This window comes from Tachyglossus aculeatus, chromosome 14 (assembly GCF_015852505.1).
Source record: "Tachyglossus aculeatus isolate mTacAcu1 chromosome 14, mTacAcu1.pri, whole genome shotgun sequence".
NCBI lineage: Eukaryota > Metazoa > Chordata > Mammalia > Monotremata > Tachyglossidae > Tachyglossus > Tachyglossus aculeatus.
The window spans coordinates 29,617,366-29,637,222 of NC_052079.1; the positions used below are offsets into that span (position 1 = coordinate 29,617,366).

Here is a 19,857-nt window from a genome sequence, read left to right on the forward strand (position 1 = left end):
CGGGTGTACTTTAAAAAATATTGCAGCAAAAATTATAAAGTTATTTACTTTCTCCTCCCTTTTTACTTGGAAACAAGTCAGTGTTATAATTACCATGTGCTATGTCTGAATTAATAGCGTCAAATGAAAATCTCAGAAGTTAAATAACTTGTATTAATCTATACATGATGCATGCAGTAGAACTAGTGGTAGTAGTAGTTGTCGTCAAAGTAGCAATATTAGTAGTGGTAGTAGGCTCATAATAGTAGACTAGTAGTAGTAGTAATAGTCATAGTAGTCAAGGTAGAAGTCAGAGTATTAACGGTGTTCATTTATTGAGTGCCTACTTGATAAAATACACTTTCTAATAGTGCAGGGAAATACAGGCGAAGCACAAAATCTCCTCTCCAAAATGGTCTTACTCTCTTACAAGGGAGAAGAGTATATTTGTAAAAAATACTTTATAAATGGAGTAATCAGAATAAAAAGTGAATGTGCAGTTGCCCTCTAGACTGTGAGCTCATTGTGGGCAGAGAATTTGTCTGTTGTTGTATTGTACTCTCCCAAATGCTTAGTAAGTGCTTTTTAGACCGTAAGCCCAGTATGGGCAGGGTTTGCCTCTCTTTATTGCTGAATTGTACTTTCTAAGTGCTTAGTACAGTACTCTGCACACAGCAAGTGCTCAATAAATACTACTGAATGAATGCCATGCCTAGAGTAAATGCTCAATAAGTACAATTGAATGAATGAATGAATGGAATTACTCTCTCTCTCTCTCTCTCTCTCTCTCTCTCTCTCTCTCCCCTCCCCTCCCCTCCCCCCACTCTCAGCTTCAAGGCTCTCCATCACCTCGCCCCTCCCTTCTCTCCTCTACAGCCCAACCAGGACCCTTCGCTCCTCTGCCACTAACCTCCTCACTGTACCTCATTCTCGCCTGTCCCGCCGTTGACCCCCACCCTGGCCCACATCCTTCCCCTGGCCTGGAATGCCCTCCCTCCACACATCTGCCAATCTAGCTCTCTTCCTCCCTTCAAAGCCCTACTGAGAGCTCACTTTCTCCAGGAGGCTTTCCCAGACTGAGCCCCCTTTTTCCTCTCCTCCTTCCCATCCCCCCCCTTCCCCTCCCCACAGCACTTGTATATATTTGTATTTATTTTACCTGTACATATTTACTATTCTATTTATTTTGTTAATGATGTGCGTATAGCTATAATTCTATTTGTTCTGACTATTTTGACACCTGTCTATATGTTTTGTTTTGTTGTCTGTCTCCCCCTTCTTGACTGTGAGCCCGTTGTTGGGTAGGGACCGTCTCTATATGTTGCTGACTTGTACTTCCCAAGTACTTAGTACAGTGCTGTGCACACAGTAAGCACTCAATAAATACGATTGAATGAATGAATGAATGAATGCTGAGAATATCTGAGTGAATATTCAAAATTTAGAGTTTGATGTTTGTTTAAAATGATCAAGGGGTCATTGACTACTTTAGATTTCATTTTTATTCCATGTTGGCTCTTATTCCCTACAGGTAGATAGTGATTATTATAATGTTTCATTCATCAAAGAAAATTTGGAGAATAAAACCATAGAAATTACCGATTTAAAGGCATTTACAAGATATTCTGTAGTAATCACGGCTTTTACTGGAAACGTCAGTGCAGCACGCATAGAAGGCAAGTCAAGTGCTAGAATAATTGTGTCTACCTTGGAAACAGGTAAGCTATTATTTATAATTATATAATGGAAAATGCTCTTATTTTGATTTTCTATATTTGTGGCCATTCAGTCATTCACTGGTTTTTACTGAGCTTCTGTTGAGAGCAGAATTCTGTATTAAGGTCTTGGAAGAATGAAATTAAAGAATATGACAAGGTTCTTTTCCTTGAGAAGCTACAATGGAGGAGCTTACAATTTAACAGGAAATTAAAACCTTAAACTTGAAATATATGTTTTTTCTGAACTAATGATTCAATAATAAACACTTACATGAAGTCAAATGAAACATTGTTACAAACCACTAGCCTGTGAGCCCACTCTTCTAGACTGTGAGCCCACTCTTCTAGACTGTGAGCCCACTGTTGGGTAGGGACTGTATGTGTTGCCAACTTGTACTTCCCAAGCGCTTAGTACAGTGCTCTGCACACAGTAAGCGCTCAATAAATATGATTGATTGATTGGGGGTGGTATTTGTTAAGTGCTTACTATTGCTCTGCATTGTACAAGCTAATCAAGTTGGACACAGTCCGTGTCCCACATGGAACTCATAGTCTTAATCCTCATCTTCCTGATGAGGTAACCGAGGCACAGAGAATTTGATTGACTTGCCCAAGGTCACCCAGTAGACAAATGGCAGACCAAGGCTAAGAACCCTGGTTTTTCCTGCTTCCAAGCCTGTGCTCAATCCACTAGGCACACTGCTTCTCCCAGCATGGAGAAAACATTCATTTTATATTTATGTTTGTTCATTCTCATTATAACCAGGAGAAGTAAAGTGGAGACTTTTCCAGTGTGCCTGATAAATATAGCCAGCCAAACTGGAGAGTTCCAGTTATCTGGATGATTGGCTTGACTTTCCACTTCATTTGGTCAATTTGGCCAAATTTGGCTTTGGAAGGAGTAAATGGTGCTGGCAGCTATTGTGATTCTGAAGTCAGAGAATCTGAGTTCTAATCCTAATTCCTCCACTTGTCTGCTGTGAGACCTTGGCAAGTCACTTAACTTCTCTGTGCCTCGGCTCCCTCATCTGAGAAATGGAAATTCGGTCCTTGTTCTCCCTCCTGCTTAGCCTGTGAGCCCCACATGGGACCTGATTCTCTTGCATCTACCCCAGCACTTAACACAGTGTTTAGCAAATAGTAAGCACTCAACAAATGACATATAAAAATTATAAAACAATCTGTTTCAGACCTATAGTGTTTTCTGATTTAAAACGAAAAATTGCATGTATTAGTGTAATTGCTCTCCTACTTCATTTTAGTGCCCAAAGAGCCACCTAGCAACATGACCTATCAGAAGATGCCAGGAGAAGTTACAAAATTTCAGCTAACCTTCCTTCCTCCGGCTGAATCTGATGGAATTATTCAAGTATACCAAGCTATGGTATACAGAGATGATGATCCCACTACTTTCCAGATTCACAACCTGAGTATTATCCAAAAGACAAACTCTTCGGTCATTGCAATGTTAGAGGGGCTAAAAGGCGGGCATACATATAACATAAGTGTAAGTTATATGATGTTTAGATTTTCATCATCAAATTACAAAATTATTCATCAGCACAATCCTATAAACATTCTTTCTAGAACAGAATTACATTTCCACTTATTTTCTGTTGCTCTTCTTGACCTCCTAGGTGAAAATGAGTGTATCGAGGTGAAATTTCCAATTTGTTTTCTTATTAAAACCTGGTTGGGTTGTAACCGTGTGGATGTCTAGACTGTAAACTCGTTTTGGGCAGGGGACATGTCTGCCAACTCTGTACAGTACTTTCCCAAGTGCTTAGTACAGTGATCTACACAGAGTAAGAACTTAATGAATACATATACTCTATACTTCAAGCTGCTGCCCGGGTCATCTCTGTGCAGAAACGCTCTGGGCATGTTATCCCCCTCCTCAAAAATCTCCAGTGGCTACCAGTCAACCTATGCATCAGGCAAAAAATCCTCACTCTCGGCTTCAAGGCTCTCCATCACCTCTCCCCCTCCTACCTCACCTCCCTTCTTTCCTTCTACAGCCCAGCCCGCACCCTCTGCTCCTCTGCTGCTAACCTCCTCACTGTGCCTCGTTCTCGCCTGTCCCGCCGTCGTCGACCCCCAGCCCACGTCCTCCCCCGGCCTGGAATGCCCTCCCTCCCACACATCCGCCAAGCTAGCTCTCTTCCTCCCTTCAAAGCCCTACTGAGAACTCACCTCCTCCAGGAGGCCTTCCCAGACTGAGCCCCCTTTTTCCTCTCCCCCTCCCCGCCCCCCCCGCCCTACCTCCTTCCCCTGCCCACAGCACCTGTATATATGTTTGTACAGATTTATTACTCTATTTATTTTACTTGTACATACTATTCTATTTATTTTGTTAATGATGTGCATCTAGCTTTACTTCTATTTATTCTGACGACTGGACACCTGTCCACATGTTTTGTTTTGTTGTCTGCCTCCCCCTTTTAGACTGTGAGCCCGTTGTTGGGTAGGGACCGTCTCTGTATGTTATCAACTTGTACTTCCCAAGCACTTAGTACAGTGCTTTGCATACAGTAAGTGCTCAATAAATACGATTGAATAAATGAATGAATACATCAAATACCATTGATGAGCAAAGCAGCAGCATGACCTAATGGAAGGAACATGGGCCTGGGCGTCAGAGGACCTGGGTTCATGGACTGTGTCCAACCTGATTATCTTAAATCTATCCCAGCACTTAGTACTATGCCTGGCACATAGTAAAATTTTAACAAATTCCATAAAAAACCAAAAACCAAAACAAAACAAAATTAGTGATGATTGATGTTTATTGGGTAATTTATCTTAGAATACTCAATGATTATTCAAGACAAAAAAATAAGGTGTTGTAGATGTTTGGGTCACAGTTGCCATAATGAGGCTTCCTTTCTAAGAAGATTTGAGTTATTGTGGCTTTTTTTCATATTTTTCATGCTATCTGTTAAGCACTTACTGTGTGCTAAGTACATAGCTAAGTACTAAGCTCTGGAATAGATACAAGATAATCAGGTTGGACACAGTTCCTGTCCCTCATAGAGCTCACAGTTTTAATCCCCATTTACAGATGAGGTAACTGAGACAGATAGAAGTTAAGTGACCTGCCCAAGGTAACGCAGCAGACCAATGGCAGAGCCAGGATTAGAACTCAGGTCCCCTGACTCCCAGGCCCATGCTGTATCCACTAGGCCATGCTGCTTCTTGTGGGCAACATATCTCTCAACTCTGTTATGTTGTACTCTTGAAAGCACTTAGTATAGTGCCATGCTTACTGCAAACACTCAGTAAATGCCATTGATTGAGTGAGAGAGCTCTCCAGGCAGAGGAAGAGAGCTGTAATCTACTTTTGGAGGAACATTTGTCTCTGGCTAATGTCCTCTAGACATTCTCCTGAGCAATAGTCATCCTCATAATCATTCCTGTTTTATTATTTTTCCATCCACTGTTTAGTCTTCCTGCCAGAAAATGCTCTTAACAGATTTCATATGCATAACTTCCACAACAAGCATTTTTAGCATTCACTGTTCTGGTAATTTTTGTGATGTTGATTACATTAATTAAAAAGATCTCAATTTTGAATTTAAAACCCAGTACCTTGGATAGTTTTAAATTAAGGTTACTGTAATTAAGGATTTAGATAGCAAAAGTGATTCTATCGCATATTATCAAAAACTCTCATTTGAATTATAATCATAACGCATTTTGGATTTTGTTGTGTTCCTCTTTGTAGTCAAGTATATTTCAGGTAAAACTATATTCAGCACATATATCATATTCAAAAGTCATAGAAATTTGGAACTTTCAGGATTAAAATGCCATGGTTCATCATTGCAGGTATATGCTGTCAATAGTGCAGGCGCAGGGCCGAAAGTTCAGATGAAAATAACAATGGACATGAAGGGTAAGTACCGTGAGTAATTTTTCCTTGAAATACCTATAATTCTCATGAAAAATGAACTATATTCTAACTTTTCAATTCAAATTAAGCTTAAAGTCAACACTTTGAAACAAAATGCCTAAAAATGTTGATAAATAATGTATGTGCCAATTATACCCTAGAATGGGCAACTTGACCTTACATCCTGAAGGTAGGGACCCAGAGTCTGAAGCTTTTCCTTACAGAAGCCCAGCTCTGGTCATGGTCCACAGACCCCAGGGTCAGTAGAGGTAGACCTCGAATTCCTCAGACTCCCCATCTTCCAGATGAAAAGAAAGGGAAGGGAAGGGTGAAAAGCAGAATGACATAGTGGATAGAGAGATAAGGAACTGATTTCTAATCCTAGCTCTGCTGCTTGTCAGCTGTGTGACCTTGGGTGAGTCGCTTCATTTCTCTGTGCCTCAGTTACCTCATCTGTAAATTGGGAATTGAGACTGCGAGCCCCATGTGGGACATGGACTTTGTCCAACCTGATTCCAGCTCTTAGGGCACATAGTAAGTGCTTAACCATATAAAAAAAAATGGTGTCGGTTACAGTAACAGCTGCTCCCAACCTGCCCAATTATTTCTATCTCCATTCCCATAGCTGGGTCTGTGGCAGGGAGTGAGGGAACAAGGCAGAACTGGAGGCAGGGCCACACAAGTGGTAGCGTGTTGTAGTGGTTAGAGCATGGGCCTGGAGTCAGAAGGTCATGGGTTCTAATCCTGGCTCCGCCGCTTGTCTCTTGTGTGACCTTGGGCAAGTCACTTCACTTTTCTGTGCCTCAGTTACTTCATCTGTAAAATGCAGATAGAGACTGTGAGCCCCACATGGGACAGGGTTTGCATCCATCCTGACTTGCATGTGTCTACCCCAGCATTCACTACAGTGTCTGGCACATAGTAAGCGTTTAACAAATATCATTATTGTTAATATTATTATTATTGTTGTTAAAGCCTCTGCACTGGTCCAGTCTTGTGGGCCATATTCATTCTGTTCTCTGGTCTTTCAGTGAGAAGCAAACCAGCATGTTGTGCATGTTTTATTAAACCAATAACAAGAGAAGCAGCATGGCCTAGTGGAAAGAGCACAGGTCTGGGAGTAAGATGAACTGTGTTCTGATCCCAGCTCTGCCTATTGTTTGCTGTGTAACCTTGGGCAAGTCACTTCACTTCTCTGTGCCTCAGTTCTCTTGTTCTCCCTCCTAGACTGTGAGCCCCATGTGGGACAGGCTATGTGTCCAATCTAATTAACTTGTAACTACCCTAGTGCTTAAAACAGTGTTTGACACATAAAGCACTCAATTAGTACCATTAAAAAAAAGGTAATGTGTAGGTTTCAATATTAACCAGTGAACATTTCTCTTACACTTCTCTACTTGGATTGCTGGTCTCGGCTACATGACTTCTTCTCATGGAGCTCTCCTAATTCTTAAGAGAATGACCTATGAACCTAAAATCATCTTTAAATTAATGCAGTTTTCATTACTCTGTCTTTGGGCAATGTGTGTCTATCTTAATAGGACAAAGCACCATGCTGGAAGAAATGTTTGTACACATGTAGATCAAAGACTGTATTTTGTAACTCAAGTTTTCCTTAATGTGTTCATCAACAATGTAAACTCCATCCCCCTTATAAGGGAATAGACTCTATTATGGAAAATAAAAGTAATGTATATTTTGTATTTGTACATTTCCTCCCATTATGTCTACATTTTGAATGATTCCTTTAGCCTTTCAGAATGCCTTTTAATCCTGACAATTTCAAAGCTCCTTTTCTTTCTTATTTTCTTATTATTTCATTAAACCATTTTTCCCATTTTCACCTTTATTGTGGATTATGTAGGATAAACTCATTCATCTTCCTTTTAGGATGGTTTTTCCCCCCAAATCTCATCATCTAAGCTTATTTGATTTTTTATTTTCAGTATGAAGCAATGATAAATGTTTCCTTATCCTTCTGTAGATCCGTTTTTCATTTTATCCTCATGCAACCTTGGCTCTTCTCATCAGATTACTCTAGCATTATCTTTCCAGTATTTCAAATTTTACAACCTAATTTTGTCATCCCTCTTTAATTTAGACAAATTGTCTTTATTAAGTATTTTTCTTCTCAATGATTTCATTTCCAAAGTTGTTGGAGGACTTTCTAACTTTCCTCCCCAAATTTAATCTCATCAAAATTTGGGTGCTAAATAGGGGCCCAAAATCATTTTTAGCTATTTTTATCCCGTCTTCAACTTAAACCATTTGGTGGTATCACAAATATCTTGGAAATCACTTCACTACAGGAAATGACATTTAGTATAGCATACCTCAACTGATTAACTTTGGTATTTAAGTGCTTTCTATGTGTCAAGTGCTGTTTTAAGTACTGGAGAAAATACAAGTAAATCAGGTTGGACACAGTCCCTGTCCCTCATGGGGCTCACAGTCTAAGTAGGAAGAAGACCTAGTATTGAATTCCCACTTCACAGTTGAGGAAACAGAGGCACAGAGAAGTTAAGTGACTTCTCCAAAGTCACACTGTAAGCAGGTGGCAGAGCCTGGATTAGAACCCAGGCCCTCTGTCTCCCAGACCCATTTTTTTCCCCTCTAGATCGTGCTGCTTCCCTTAGATGGTGTTAAGTATTTTGTAAACGTAGGCAACTGAGATAATTACACTTGAGAAGGAATACATAATTAAAAATGGTTTCCATATTATACTTCATGCCAATTCCCATATTTGACTAAGATCTTTCTACTTTTTTTTAATGCTATCTGTTAAGCTCTTTACTATATGCCAGGCATTGTACTAAGCACTGGGTAGATACAAACTAATCAGCATGGACACAACCTTGGTCCCAAGTGGGCTTTCAGTCTTAATTCCCATTTGCAGATGAGGTAACTGAAACATAGAGAAATTAAGTGATTTGTCCAAGGTCACATAGAAGGTATGTTTTGGAGTCAATATTAGAACCCAGGTCCTCTGAATCCCATGCCACTTCTCTTTACATTTATTTCCCTCTTTCTCTCCACTTCTCTCTTTACTACTTCCCAATCAACTTCATCTTCACGCAGGCAACTTTGATGTTTTTGATTTGCTTTATAAGATTTCAGTTTGTACATAATCAATTATGCAATTTTAGTACATTTGTACACTTGTATTGTGGGAATACAAAACATCTCTCACTCTTCTCTTACATTTTTCTTAACCGAAGTGACCCTTATGTATTCACACTAATATGTCTAATCTCAGGGTAATAGACATCGTTAGCCAATTACCCTTGAAATATATCTTATCTATTACAGTTAATTATGATCTAGTCCCTCAAAGGATAAGATAATTTTCTTTGTGACACATCCAAACTGAACCTCATTTATTTAGTTTCTTTATAATTTATCTTAATGTATAACCTCTGCAAACATTTTCCACCTTTTGTTGGTCATTGTAATTTTCTAAATACAACAGCAAGTACATTTTGAAGTATAAGTAGTGTGGCCATAATAAATCTCTTTTTTAATCCCAAAACATATTCACAGTTTAGGGTTAGCTTTGGAAAGGAACAAGGTTTCATATGGGTTTGAATCCCGGCTCTGCCACATGTCTGCTGTGTGACCTTGGGCAAGTCACTTAAGTTCTCTGAGCCTCAGTTCCCTCACCTGTAAAATGGGGATTAAGACTGTGAGCCCCACGTGGGACAACCTGATCACCTTGTATCCCCCCAGCGCTTAGAACAGTGCTTTGCACATAGTAAGCGCTTAACAAATGCCATCATTATTCTTATTATTATTATTATATGAAAAGATTTTTTTTGTTTTTTTAGATTTGTTACATGTAGACATCAATGACTGTTGAATGATTTCTGTTTCACATGATTTCTTATTCATGGTTATATCTGGTTATCTTCCTCCCTACAAATTGTAGTAATGTTGGTATTTATTGAGTGACCATTTGGTGCAGTGTACTCTCCAAGATCCTTGGGAAATAATGAATAAAGAACTCCACACTCCTTACTCACAGTTCTCCTCATCATTATTTAGAGTATTTTAACTATAGTTGCTTGATACATTTCAATGGTTTTGCACATTTCCATAATTCATTTATTTATACTAATGTTCTGTCTTTCCCTCTAGTCCGTAAGCTCATTGTGGGCAGAAAACATGTCTACCAACTCTGTTATATTGTAGTATCTCAATCTCTTCTTGGTTCAGTGCTCTGCGCACAGTAAGTGCTCAATAAATACTACAGATTATTAAATTTGCTCATCCACTTTTAGTGAAGGAACCTAGTAGTGTTTCAAAACTCCAGTTAAATTTTTTACACTGTTATATAGTTTGAGAAAGGTTAATTTTCTGTCTAGTAGTTTCCACTGTACTTAAATATTTTGACTTTTTCTATTTTTTTTCTGGTAAACAACATTCTTGAAATTTATGGATAACCGGGTCACACTGACTCTTTTCAGGCTCTGATCAATCAAGGCAACTAAATATTGAGTCCAGTTCCTTTTCCTGCATTTAGGGATAGCACAACCTTCAGAGGATTCTTTTTTAGGTTAATCCACCCACCCTCAGGAGTAAATCAATCTTTTGCATAAAACATTTTCATTCATGAGCAGCAGCGACTGTTGATTTTAATTTGATAGGAGGTGATTTTAACTGTTCATGTTTGATTAGGTGCCTTTCCCTACACACACATTCACTCATCTAATCCCAACCTACTCACTGAAACACCATCTTGTCCGTCTTGCCACTGACCCCTTGCCTCCACATTTTCTCTCGGGCCTGGAGCTCCCTCCCTCTCCATATTTAACAGACCACTACCCTTCCCACCTCTAAAGTCTTATTAAAATCATATATCTTCTCCAAAAGGTGTTCTCTGATTAAGCCCTCATTTCCCCTACTCCCTCTCCACATCACCTATGCAGTTGAATTTGTCCCCCTTAAGCACTTGATTTCACCTCAGCTTCATCCCGACACTTATGCATGTATCTGTCATGTATGTTAATATCTGACTCCTCCTCTAGACCATAAGCTCCTTGTGGACAGTGGTGATGTCTACTAACTCTATTGTACCATCTCCCAAGAGCTTAGTACAGTGTTGTGCACAGAGTAAGTGCTCAGCAAATGCCATTGATTGATTGATTCTGTATTTTTCTTATCTCAGTGATGTAATAATAATAATTGTGGTATTTGTTAAGCACTTACTCTGTATTAAGTGCTGGGATGGATAAAAGCAAATTAGATTGGACACAGTCCCTGTCCCTCTAGGGGCTCACAGTCTTAATATATCCTAGGTGTCTAGCCTATCTAGTGCTTAGTACAGTGCCTGGCACAAAAGAAGAACTTAACAAATACCATTATTTTTATTATTATTATTGTTATACTATACTTTGCTGCTTTGCTTTGCTGTCCTTTGCTGCTTCCCCTTACCATTACTTCCAAGGCCAGACATGATGAGTCCTGAACTGGGTTTTAACTACCTTCAGTATTTTGCTACGGAAATGGTTCATTTCATGTTTTGAATTTGTGGACATCATCCCTTCCACAAACACACATTTGTAAGTTTTGTTTTCTAACACACCAGAAAGCACCGTTTTGAATTTCTCTTCTGTTACAGCACCAGCACAGCCCAAAAATAAACCCATCCCTGTATATGATACATCTGGAACTCTACTTGTTACCTCGACAACTCTCACGATCAAGATGCCAGTCTGTTACTACAATGATGACCACGGACCGATCAAAAATATACAAGTACTTGTAGCAGAGGCAGGAGGTACCCAAAACTATCATTATGTCTTATAACTTATTGGATGTTGTGGTGAGAGCTCTTTTAAGTATGGGATCTAGTTCTCACCCGCTAGACTGTAAGCTTGTTTTGGATAGGGAATGTTTTTACCAACTCCATTATATTGTATTCTCCCAAGCACTTAGAACAGTGCATTGCCCACAGTAAGGGCTCAAGAAATACAATTGATTGATTGATCCCCCTTTCCATAGGGGAAAAGCAGGCTGCCATAAAGTCACAGAAGACCTCACTAACCCAGTGTCTTCAACGGTCTGGTTAACCCCTCTGTACTAGGATTTATGACTGGAATAATGAGGTCTAGTCAGAGTCAACGTATGGATTGGTCACCATCTTGGTTACACTTGTAAACCAAGGTCTATTTCTGTAACCTGGTCCAGAATGTTTAGCTGCTGAACATTCAGGAACAGTTTGCCTAGACTAATACTCCCTGAAGTGATGGAAATTACAATGTCAGAGTAGTGGAGGCCAGTACTAGCAGCTGGGTGTGTGCAAAAATCTGCCATTTGTAATAGTAGGAGTAGCAATGATATTTTTTGAACAATCACTGACTGCAGTGTGCCATAATAATAGGAAAATCCATGTTCTCTGTCTTCAAGGAGTTTATACTTTAGTATGGGAGTTAGAAACATATTTACAAATAAAGGAATAAGAATAAATACTTGAGTGTACAATTGAATATGCATATATACATAAGTATGGAAGATGAGAATAATCACATGGTTGTGGTATTAGGAATTAATCAAGGTAGGCTTGCTTGGGGAGGTGGGATTTTAGAAGAGCTTTTTTGGATTCGTGGTAGGAGTATCGAGGCCAATTTGCAGTTAGACATTGAGCTTAGAGTTAGTCAAAATAGCCACCACTTTTCTTCCCAATTAGAGATTTCATGAAAATTTTGAAATATTGCCATGGAATTGGAGCTAGAAAGTAGGGAGGAAAAAGGAAAAGCTTTTTCCTCTCATTGTGCCTGAATGATCACAGAAATAGTAGAAGATGCAGAGAGAGGAAAGGAGTCCATTAATTTGAATTCAGCCACTTACAATAGAGAAGTGATTTTTCAGTTTTGATGTAATTAGATTTTGTGTTTCTCATGTATTAATGAATATACCATGGACATCGAGGCTTGTTATTGATACCCCAAATAGTGACAAAATATTGTGAAAATATATATTTCATATAAATAGTGGTTTCTTTAGTTCTTAAAATAGTGGTTATTCTCCAAAATTGTCTTCATAAGGGAAAATTACTGTCACGTTTAACTTGTATGATTTTAAATGCCCCTTTGATTTTATGGAATTAGTTCAGCATGATGGAAATGTTACTAAGTGGTATGATGCCTACTTCAAGAAACCAAGGCCATATTTTACAAACGAAGGCTTTCCAAACCCACCATGTTCAGAAGGAAGAAGTCTATTGAGTGGCAAAGAAGATGTATATGTCATAGGCGCTGATCATGCATGCATGATACCAGGGAATGAAGACCAAATTTGCAATGGCCCCCTGAAACCCAAAAAACAGTACTTGTGAGTACCACAGGCCTACTTTTTTGTCCACATGGAAGATTCATTTTGAGTGTTATATATACCGTGCTTCTGAGTTGTACTTTGTTGTATTGTTCCTTCTGAAGCTTGCTGAGGAAGGTACTTGCAGATGGAGTTTCTTTGGAGCTTCAGACTTTTCCTGAATGTTTGGATAAAGTGCAGCTGAAGCAAAATCAGGATTTTATAAAGAATATGGTTATGTCCATGGGAGATTTTTAAGTGATAAATACTTTTTATTTCCTCATCTAAATAATGGATTGAGTATCTATTAGTCTAATAATGATAATGATTCTGCAAGTTAATTACTCAAGCACTTAAGCCAGAGTTATACTACTACTACTATTAATAATAATGCTGGTATTTGTTAAGCGCCTGCTATGTGCCAAGTACTGTTCTAAGCCCTGAGTTAGATACAAGGTAATCAGATCGTCCCACGTGGGGCTCACAGTCTTAATCCCCATTTTACAGATGAGGTAACTAAGGCACAGAGAAGTTAAGTGACTTGCCCAAAGTCATACAGCTGACAAGTGGTAAAGGTGGGATTAGAACCCGTGACCTCTGACTCCCAAGCCCGTGACCTTTCCACTAACCCCACTAGCGCTTAGCACAGTGCTTTGCACACAGTAAGCACTCAATAAGTACGATCAAATGAATGAATGAATAACAAAGTGAGTGGTAACACTGAAGGAATTCTCCAGGTTAAAATATTGAATTTGTTTTGTCATTTAAAAGTTAAGATTTTCTTTTTAAGCAGACATACATGACCAGATTTGCAGTTTAACCCCAGTTCTATACTAATCTACCTGCTTTTGTTCACTTTTGATTAAAACATCAGAGAAGCACAGAAATGGAAGTCAGTTAATTTTTGAGAGCTTAGAGTATGCAGAGCACTGTACTAAGTGCTTGAGAGAGTACATTACAACAATAAACAGACACAGTCCCTGCTTACCAGAAGCTTACAGTTTAATGACATCCCACAATCATGGCAGTGGGTCTTTTTGTATTTAGTTGCTCAGCTTTAATGGACATATTGGTCTATCATTCAGGCATCAACTGCTTTAGAGCACTCTGTTCACACCTACAAGACCAGTTGGTCACTCAGTATGCTACACAGTATCCTAGGTAGGTTTATGATTTAAATCATAAAGAGCAAGTTCATTTATCTTAAAAAGGAAATTCTTCACTTTTATAGATGTAATCTCCTGTATTATAGAAAAAGAAAGATATTTTATTTGACTACATTTAAGTACCATTTGGTTTTCTTTCATGGGTTCTAATTCCAGCTCCACGACTTGTCTGCTGTGTGACCTTGGGCAAATCACTTCTCTGTGCCTCAGTTACCTCATCTGCAAAGTAGGGATTAAGGCTGTGTTTCCAACCTGATTATCTTGTGTTTACCCCAGTACTTTGCACAGTACCTGGTAAATAGTAAGCATTAAAAAAATCATTTAAAAAACACAACAAAACATACTGAAATGCATCAGTATGCATTTCATCTGTTTCTGTACACATATCATTCTGATGGCAGGTTTCTAAGGTTCCATGCTGTAAACTGATTTTTATGTTAATGAATTATTTTCAAAGTGGTAAAGGACTGTTAAAAAGTCATGGCTAATAATTTCATTTAATCATTTATAGATTTAAATTTAGAGCCACAAATATTAAAGGACAGTTTACTGACTCTGAATACTCCGATCCTGTCAAAACACTGGGTAAGAAAACTTCTATTTGTAAAGTTATAAATGGAAAATGCCTTGGTCACTCACCTATGTACATTTTAAATTACTTTCAATTTTAAATACTGAGCATATATCTGTATTATTACAGTATTCCATAATTTACTTATCATAAGGATTAATGTGATAGTCTTAGTTTATCACAACTAATAAGAAGAAAAAAATATGTAATGTTTTATTTAGAAGAATATTTCTGAAATTCATGTTTGTTTGTGAAACTTTTATGAAGCCTACAGTCCAGATAGGTAAATCATTGCTGAAACCTCATATTGAGAAGAACATTGTGAAACATGATTTAGTTGAAATATGTGTTAGTCTCAAATTACCTTGGACTAAGTTTTTCTGTAGTCATGGCTTTCTGACACAACCTTTGAAAGGATTTTGTGTAACGGTTGGGCCTTTGATATTTATCCATTAAAAAAGAGAAAGTTATTCTCCCAAACTTACTGGGTAGTTTAAGTTGTATGTGCAAAGTCACAGTGGAGGATTTCATATATCACCAGCCCTGTAGTTGGTCCAGTGGAAAGAGTACTTTCCTAGGAATCAGGAGCTCACAATTATGATTGTTTTGAAACTATTATAATGATCCCATCTGCATTCTAAATAATCTACTCCTAGATCAATCAATCAGTGGCATTTATTAGGTGCTTACTGCTTGCAGGGCATTGTACTAAACATTTGGGAGAGGACAGAACAATAAGTGAGCTTCATTTCAATTTGTCAGTTGAGCAGCCCATATGCCATCTATTTTAGGAAAGCCATTTTGCTTTAAAGGCAGCGTGTAAGTCATTAATCAGGGCTGCTCTGGACAGATTTTGGAAATAAGAGAATAAGGATTGCAAAGCCAAACTTCAAGTGACTTTTCAGAAGTACACCCCAACTCTGTTTGGGAGAGCAATACATAGGTCTTCTAGCTTCCTTAAATGCCATCTTTTAAGCACTGATGTATCTTTTCATGTCACAAGCAATGAATGCTATTCTTCTTTTGAAAAAAACTTGCTGTCGTTAAGTACAGTCACATGTTCCAAAATGCAGTGGTTATGTTCTTTCTCTTCACTAGTTAAGGCATGGTGTAACCAAGGTTTAGTCAAGAAGGCTTCAAGTGAATGCTTGGTTTTTAGTCGAGTTTTGAAAAGAAGATGGGTGTGATTTGTTGAAGTGGAATGGTTGCGAAGGGAATTCAAAGCGAGGGTTTAGGAGGACCATAGAAAGCTCGTTGTGGGCAGGGAATGTGTCCATTGTTATATTGTACTTTTCCAAGCATACAATGCTCTAATCGCTCAATAAATATGATTGAATGAATGACTGCTATTGAGCTGAGGTTGAAGGAGAAGAGGTCAGGCAGGTCTGAGGAATCCAACATTTAGGAGATTAAGTAGAATCTGAAAAACAATTGGTGTTAACTGATGAAGGGCAATCTAACTGGCATTTCAGAAATATTATCTGCACTGGTCTATGTAAGATGGACTCTAGAGGAGAGAGAACAAGGTGGGAAAGTTCACAAGAAGACTATCATTATATTGGAGGCAGGAGAGGATAGGAGCTTGATTTTAATCATGGCTGTGGAAGGTATTGAGGGATTTGTGAACCTGTAGTGTATTACACAGAAAAATGTAGGTGGGAGGGATAGAATGAGAGGACTGAGTACAATTTAAGGGGACGATAATGTTGGTGGCAATCACGGTAGATATTTAAACAGCATATCCTCTTCTGAAATTAAATCCATTTTTAGATAAATGTTTATATTATGAAATATTTTTTGATTTTTACCCTATTAGTCCTTGTTTGATTTTTAGAATGATAATAATAATAAAGATAATAATTGTCTTTGGTAAGCCCTTACCATGTGCAAAATACTATACTAAGTGCTGGAATAAGCAGATATGACCCAGTCCCTGTCCAGAGTTCAGATTATTAGAATACAGGTATTTATTCCCATTTTGAGAAGCAGTGTAGCCTAGTGGAAAAAGCATGGGCCTGGAGTTAGAGGGCCTGGATTCTAATCCCAGCTCTGCCACTTGTCTGCTGAATGTCCTCGGGCAAGTCACTTCACTTCTCTGTGCTTCAGTTTCCTCATCTGTAAAATGGGGATTAAGGCTGTTAGTCCCATGTGGAACAGGGACTGTGTCCAACCCAATTATCTTATATCTACCCCAGTGCTTAGTACAATGCCTGACACATAGTAACTATTTAAAAAATGCCACTATCATTATTAAATGAGGAAAATGCGGCATGGAAAAGTTAACTCAAGGTCACATAGCAGGTATGTATTAGAGTCAGGATTAGAATCCTGGTCCTATTATTTCTAGGCCACACTTCAAATCTTGGAAATAAAAGGAAATATTCTGGCTCATGCTCCAGTCTGTGGTTTTAATGTCACTTGAGTTGAACAGAAATTAGAAACAAATACTTAACTGTTAGCACAGTGCTTATAATATAGCAAGTGCTTAATAAAAGCCATTATTATATATCATTACATTTACTATTATACTGTAGATGTACTTTGGGTGAGTAAATAAACTTTTGTTCTCAGGAGTGTGAAATTATATACCTCTATATATATAATTGCCCTTTTTCCAGAAATACAATACTATTGGTATGTTGTTGTAATGATTGTCACCTTATTCCCTTCCACAAAGTATCTAAGCAAGTAGAATTTTAATAAAGGAAAACTGGTCTTTATGACTTATGGGGAAAATGAAATAGTTCTTCAAAATTCACCATATAAACTTCTGTTCAAATTAACCACTATATATAGCCTATAAATTGAATCAATTGCAGGTTTCTAAATGGCCTTTCTCCAAATCATCATTTTCCTTATTTGACTATGTGCAGTTTACAGTTTTATTTGCAAGTCACTGAGTTCCTGCTAGATGTTATGCTATTCATTCAGACACAAAGGTGGTATTTAAACCTTGCTTCAATCTGTGAAATATATAATTCCACACAGCATCCAACAATCAGTACTTTGCACAGAAACATTATGTCTAAAACTAGTGATATTTAAGATCTTCCGTAGTTCACTGAATTTAGAGCTCCTGGTTTTAGTGTTGTTTAGGTCAAATAGCCAGGATATAGTAGAGTGCTTTTGATGTGAAAAACAGATCCTCTTTTCCACACCTTGCAGAGCTCTCATTAAACGTGCAGTAGATCTGAACAAGAGGAAATTCAACACCCTATGGCTAGGGCACTCTGTGATTGTTTTCTTTTGAGACAACACCTCTTGTTTCACCTCTTGTTTGAAAAACTTCCCTGATATTGAATGGTCTTGATGTCTTTTTGAAAACCAAAGGCCCACAGGGAAATTCATTTGCTCTACGGAAAATTTTTATCGGGGATATGTGTTTATAGAGATATGGAACATTTATCACAAATGCCATATCACCCACCCTTTGTGGAAGAACTTAACAGAATGCAAGTAAATCCGAGCATATTGAGTTCATTTTTCCAAAACTTTCTTTCCCTGATCCATTTGGATTGTCTGCGTGGTCTATAATGAAACAAAAGGAGAGATCAAACACGTGGTTTCAGTGGGAATATACTTCTTGCTACTCAAATGTTTAGACTAACCCTACTAAGTCCTTTAGAAGGAATACCAAGAAACCCTGAGCTTTAATATCAAACAGAAGGATTTTAATGGGTGGGATTCATCAGGGGAAAGCGATTAATCCAGAAGAGAAATCCGATACCTGAAAAGGGTAAAGAGGAAGCCCGAAGGGAAGTCTGATGCATATCGATGTTGCTAGTCTCTACCGTCTTCTTGCCGTCTTTGTCCTAGATCTCTTAAAGTCCAGACTCCGTGATAAGATCTCTCTTTTCCCCCGTTTTCTCTCCCTTTATGGATTCCTGCAGACCCTAAAGAAAAGAAAATGATGCTGTTCATTAAGCGCTTACTGTGTATTAAGCACTGCTGTAAGGTCTAGGGTAGGAACAAGCTAATCACATTGGACACAGTCCCTGTCCCACATTGGACTCACAGTCTTAATTGCCATTTTACAGATGAGGTAACTGAGCACAGAGAAGTAAAGTGACTTGTCCAAAGTCACACAGCAGACAAGTGGCAGAGCTGGGATTAGAACCCAGATCCTCCTGACTCCCAGGCCCATGCTCTATCCACTAGAAGGCACCTAGTTCTCAGAAATAAATAGGTAAATAGACATTCCCAGGAGCCAAAACAAATAGGAAGCTAATATAGTGAATTCATTGCCTCCGTGACAAATAAGGACACATGAAGCCTGGCTTAGTGGAAGGAGCACGGGCTTGGGAGTCAGAGGTCATGGGTTCTAATCCTGGCTCCGCCACTTGTATGCTGTGTGACTTTGGGCAAGTCTCTTAACTTCTTTGTGCCTCAGTTACCTCATCTGTAAAATGGGGATTGCCTGTGAGCCCCCCATGGGACAACCTGATCACCTTGTATCCCCCCAGCACATAGAACAGTGCTTTGCACATAGTAAGTGCTCAATAAATGCTATTATTATTATTATTATTATCTGTACCTCAGGTACCTCATCTGGAAAATGGAGATTAAGACTGTGAGCCCCACCTGGACAACCTAATAACTTTGTATCTCCACCAGTGCTTAGTACAGTGCTTGGCACATAGAAAGCACTTAACAAATACTATTATTATTATTGTTATTATTATTATGACATTCCCTGTCACTAAAATCCTGTTCAACTGCCAAGAGGATACTGGCCTCAACTACATGTGCCTCTTTCTTCCTCTCAGAAATTGTGGTCTCAGACATGGTGTGGGCTCAGATTTAGGAATGATCTAGAATATTCATTTTCCAGTCAAAATTTTAATATGCAAGAACAAATGCCAAGACGTAGTGCATATCATTGTGTATGACTGAGAAATCAATCAGTGGTATTTATTGAACACCTATTGTGTGATGAACACTATACTAAGCACTTGGGTGAGTACACAGAGGAAGTACATGTCATCCTTGCCATTGAGAAGCTTACAATCAAACACTCCCAGGATATATTACCCTGTATCAGGGAAAATGTCTTGTGTCTAAAAAAGGAAAAATGTAAGTTCATGGAATAATTTAAGCCTTGCCAGGCTTCAATGCAAGCCCATGCTTGCATTTGTATAGGAATCATTCTGTTCAAGAACGTGGATGCAGTTTTCTTGTAATGAGCAGGAGGATTTGTGTTTTTCCACAGTTCTAATTTGAGCT

The 19,857-nt window shown here is 38.5% G+C and overlaps 1 protein-coding gene across 1 annotated transcript in view; it reads left to right on the top strand.

Annotated features, from left to right (window-relative positions):
- The window catches only part of PTPRQ (protein tyrosine phosphatase receptor type Q), a 187,727-nt gene that overhangs the window by 120,734 nt on the left and 47,136 nt on the right, over nucleotides 1-19,857 (top strand). The window contains exons 30-35 of the mRNA XM_038756691.1: nucleotides 1,511-1,697; nucleotides 2,960-3,204; nucleotides 5,526-5,592; nucleotides 11,207-11,365; nucleotides 12,696-12,918; nucleotides 14,575-14,648. Of these exons, the coding sequence (XP_038612619.1) occupies nucleotides 1,511-1,697; nucleotides 2,960-3,204; nucleotides 5,526-5,592; nucleotides 11,207-11,365; nucleotides 12,696-12,918; nucleotides 14,575-14,648 (955 nt within the window). The remainder of the gene's footprint in view (nucleotides 1-1,510; nucleotides 1,698-2,959; nucleotides 3,205-5,525; nucleotides 5,593-11,206; nucleotides 11,366-12,695; nucleotides 12,919-14,574; nucleotides 14,649-19,857) is intronic.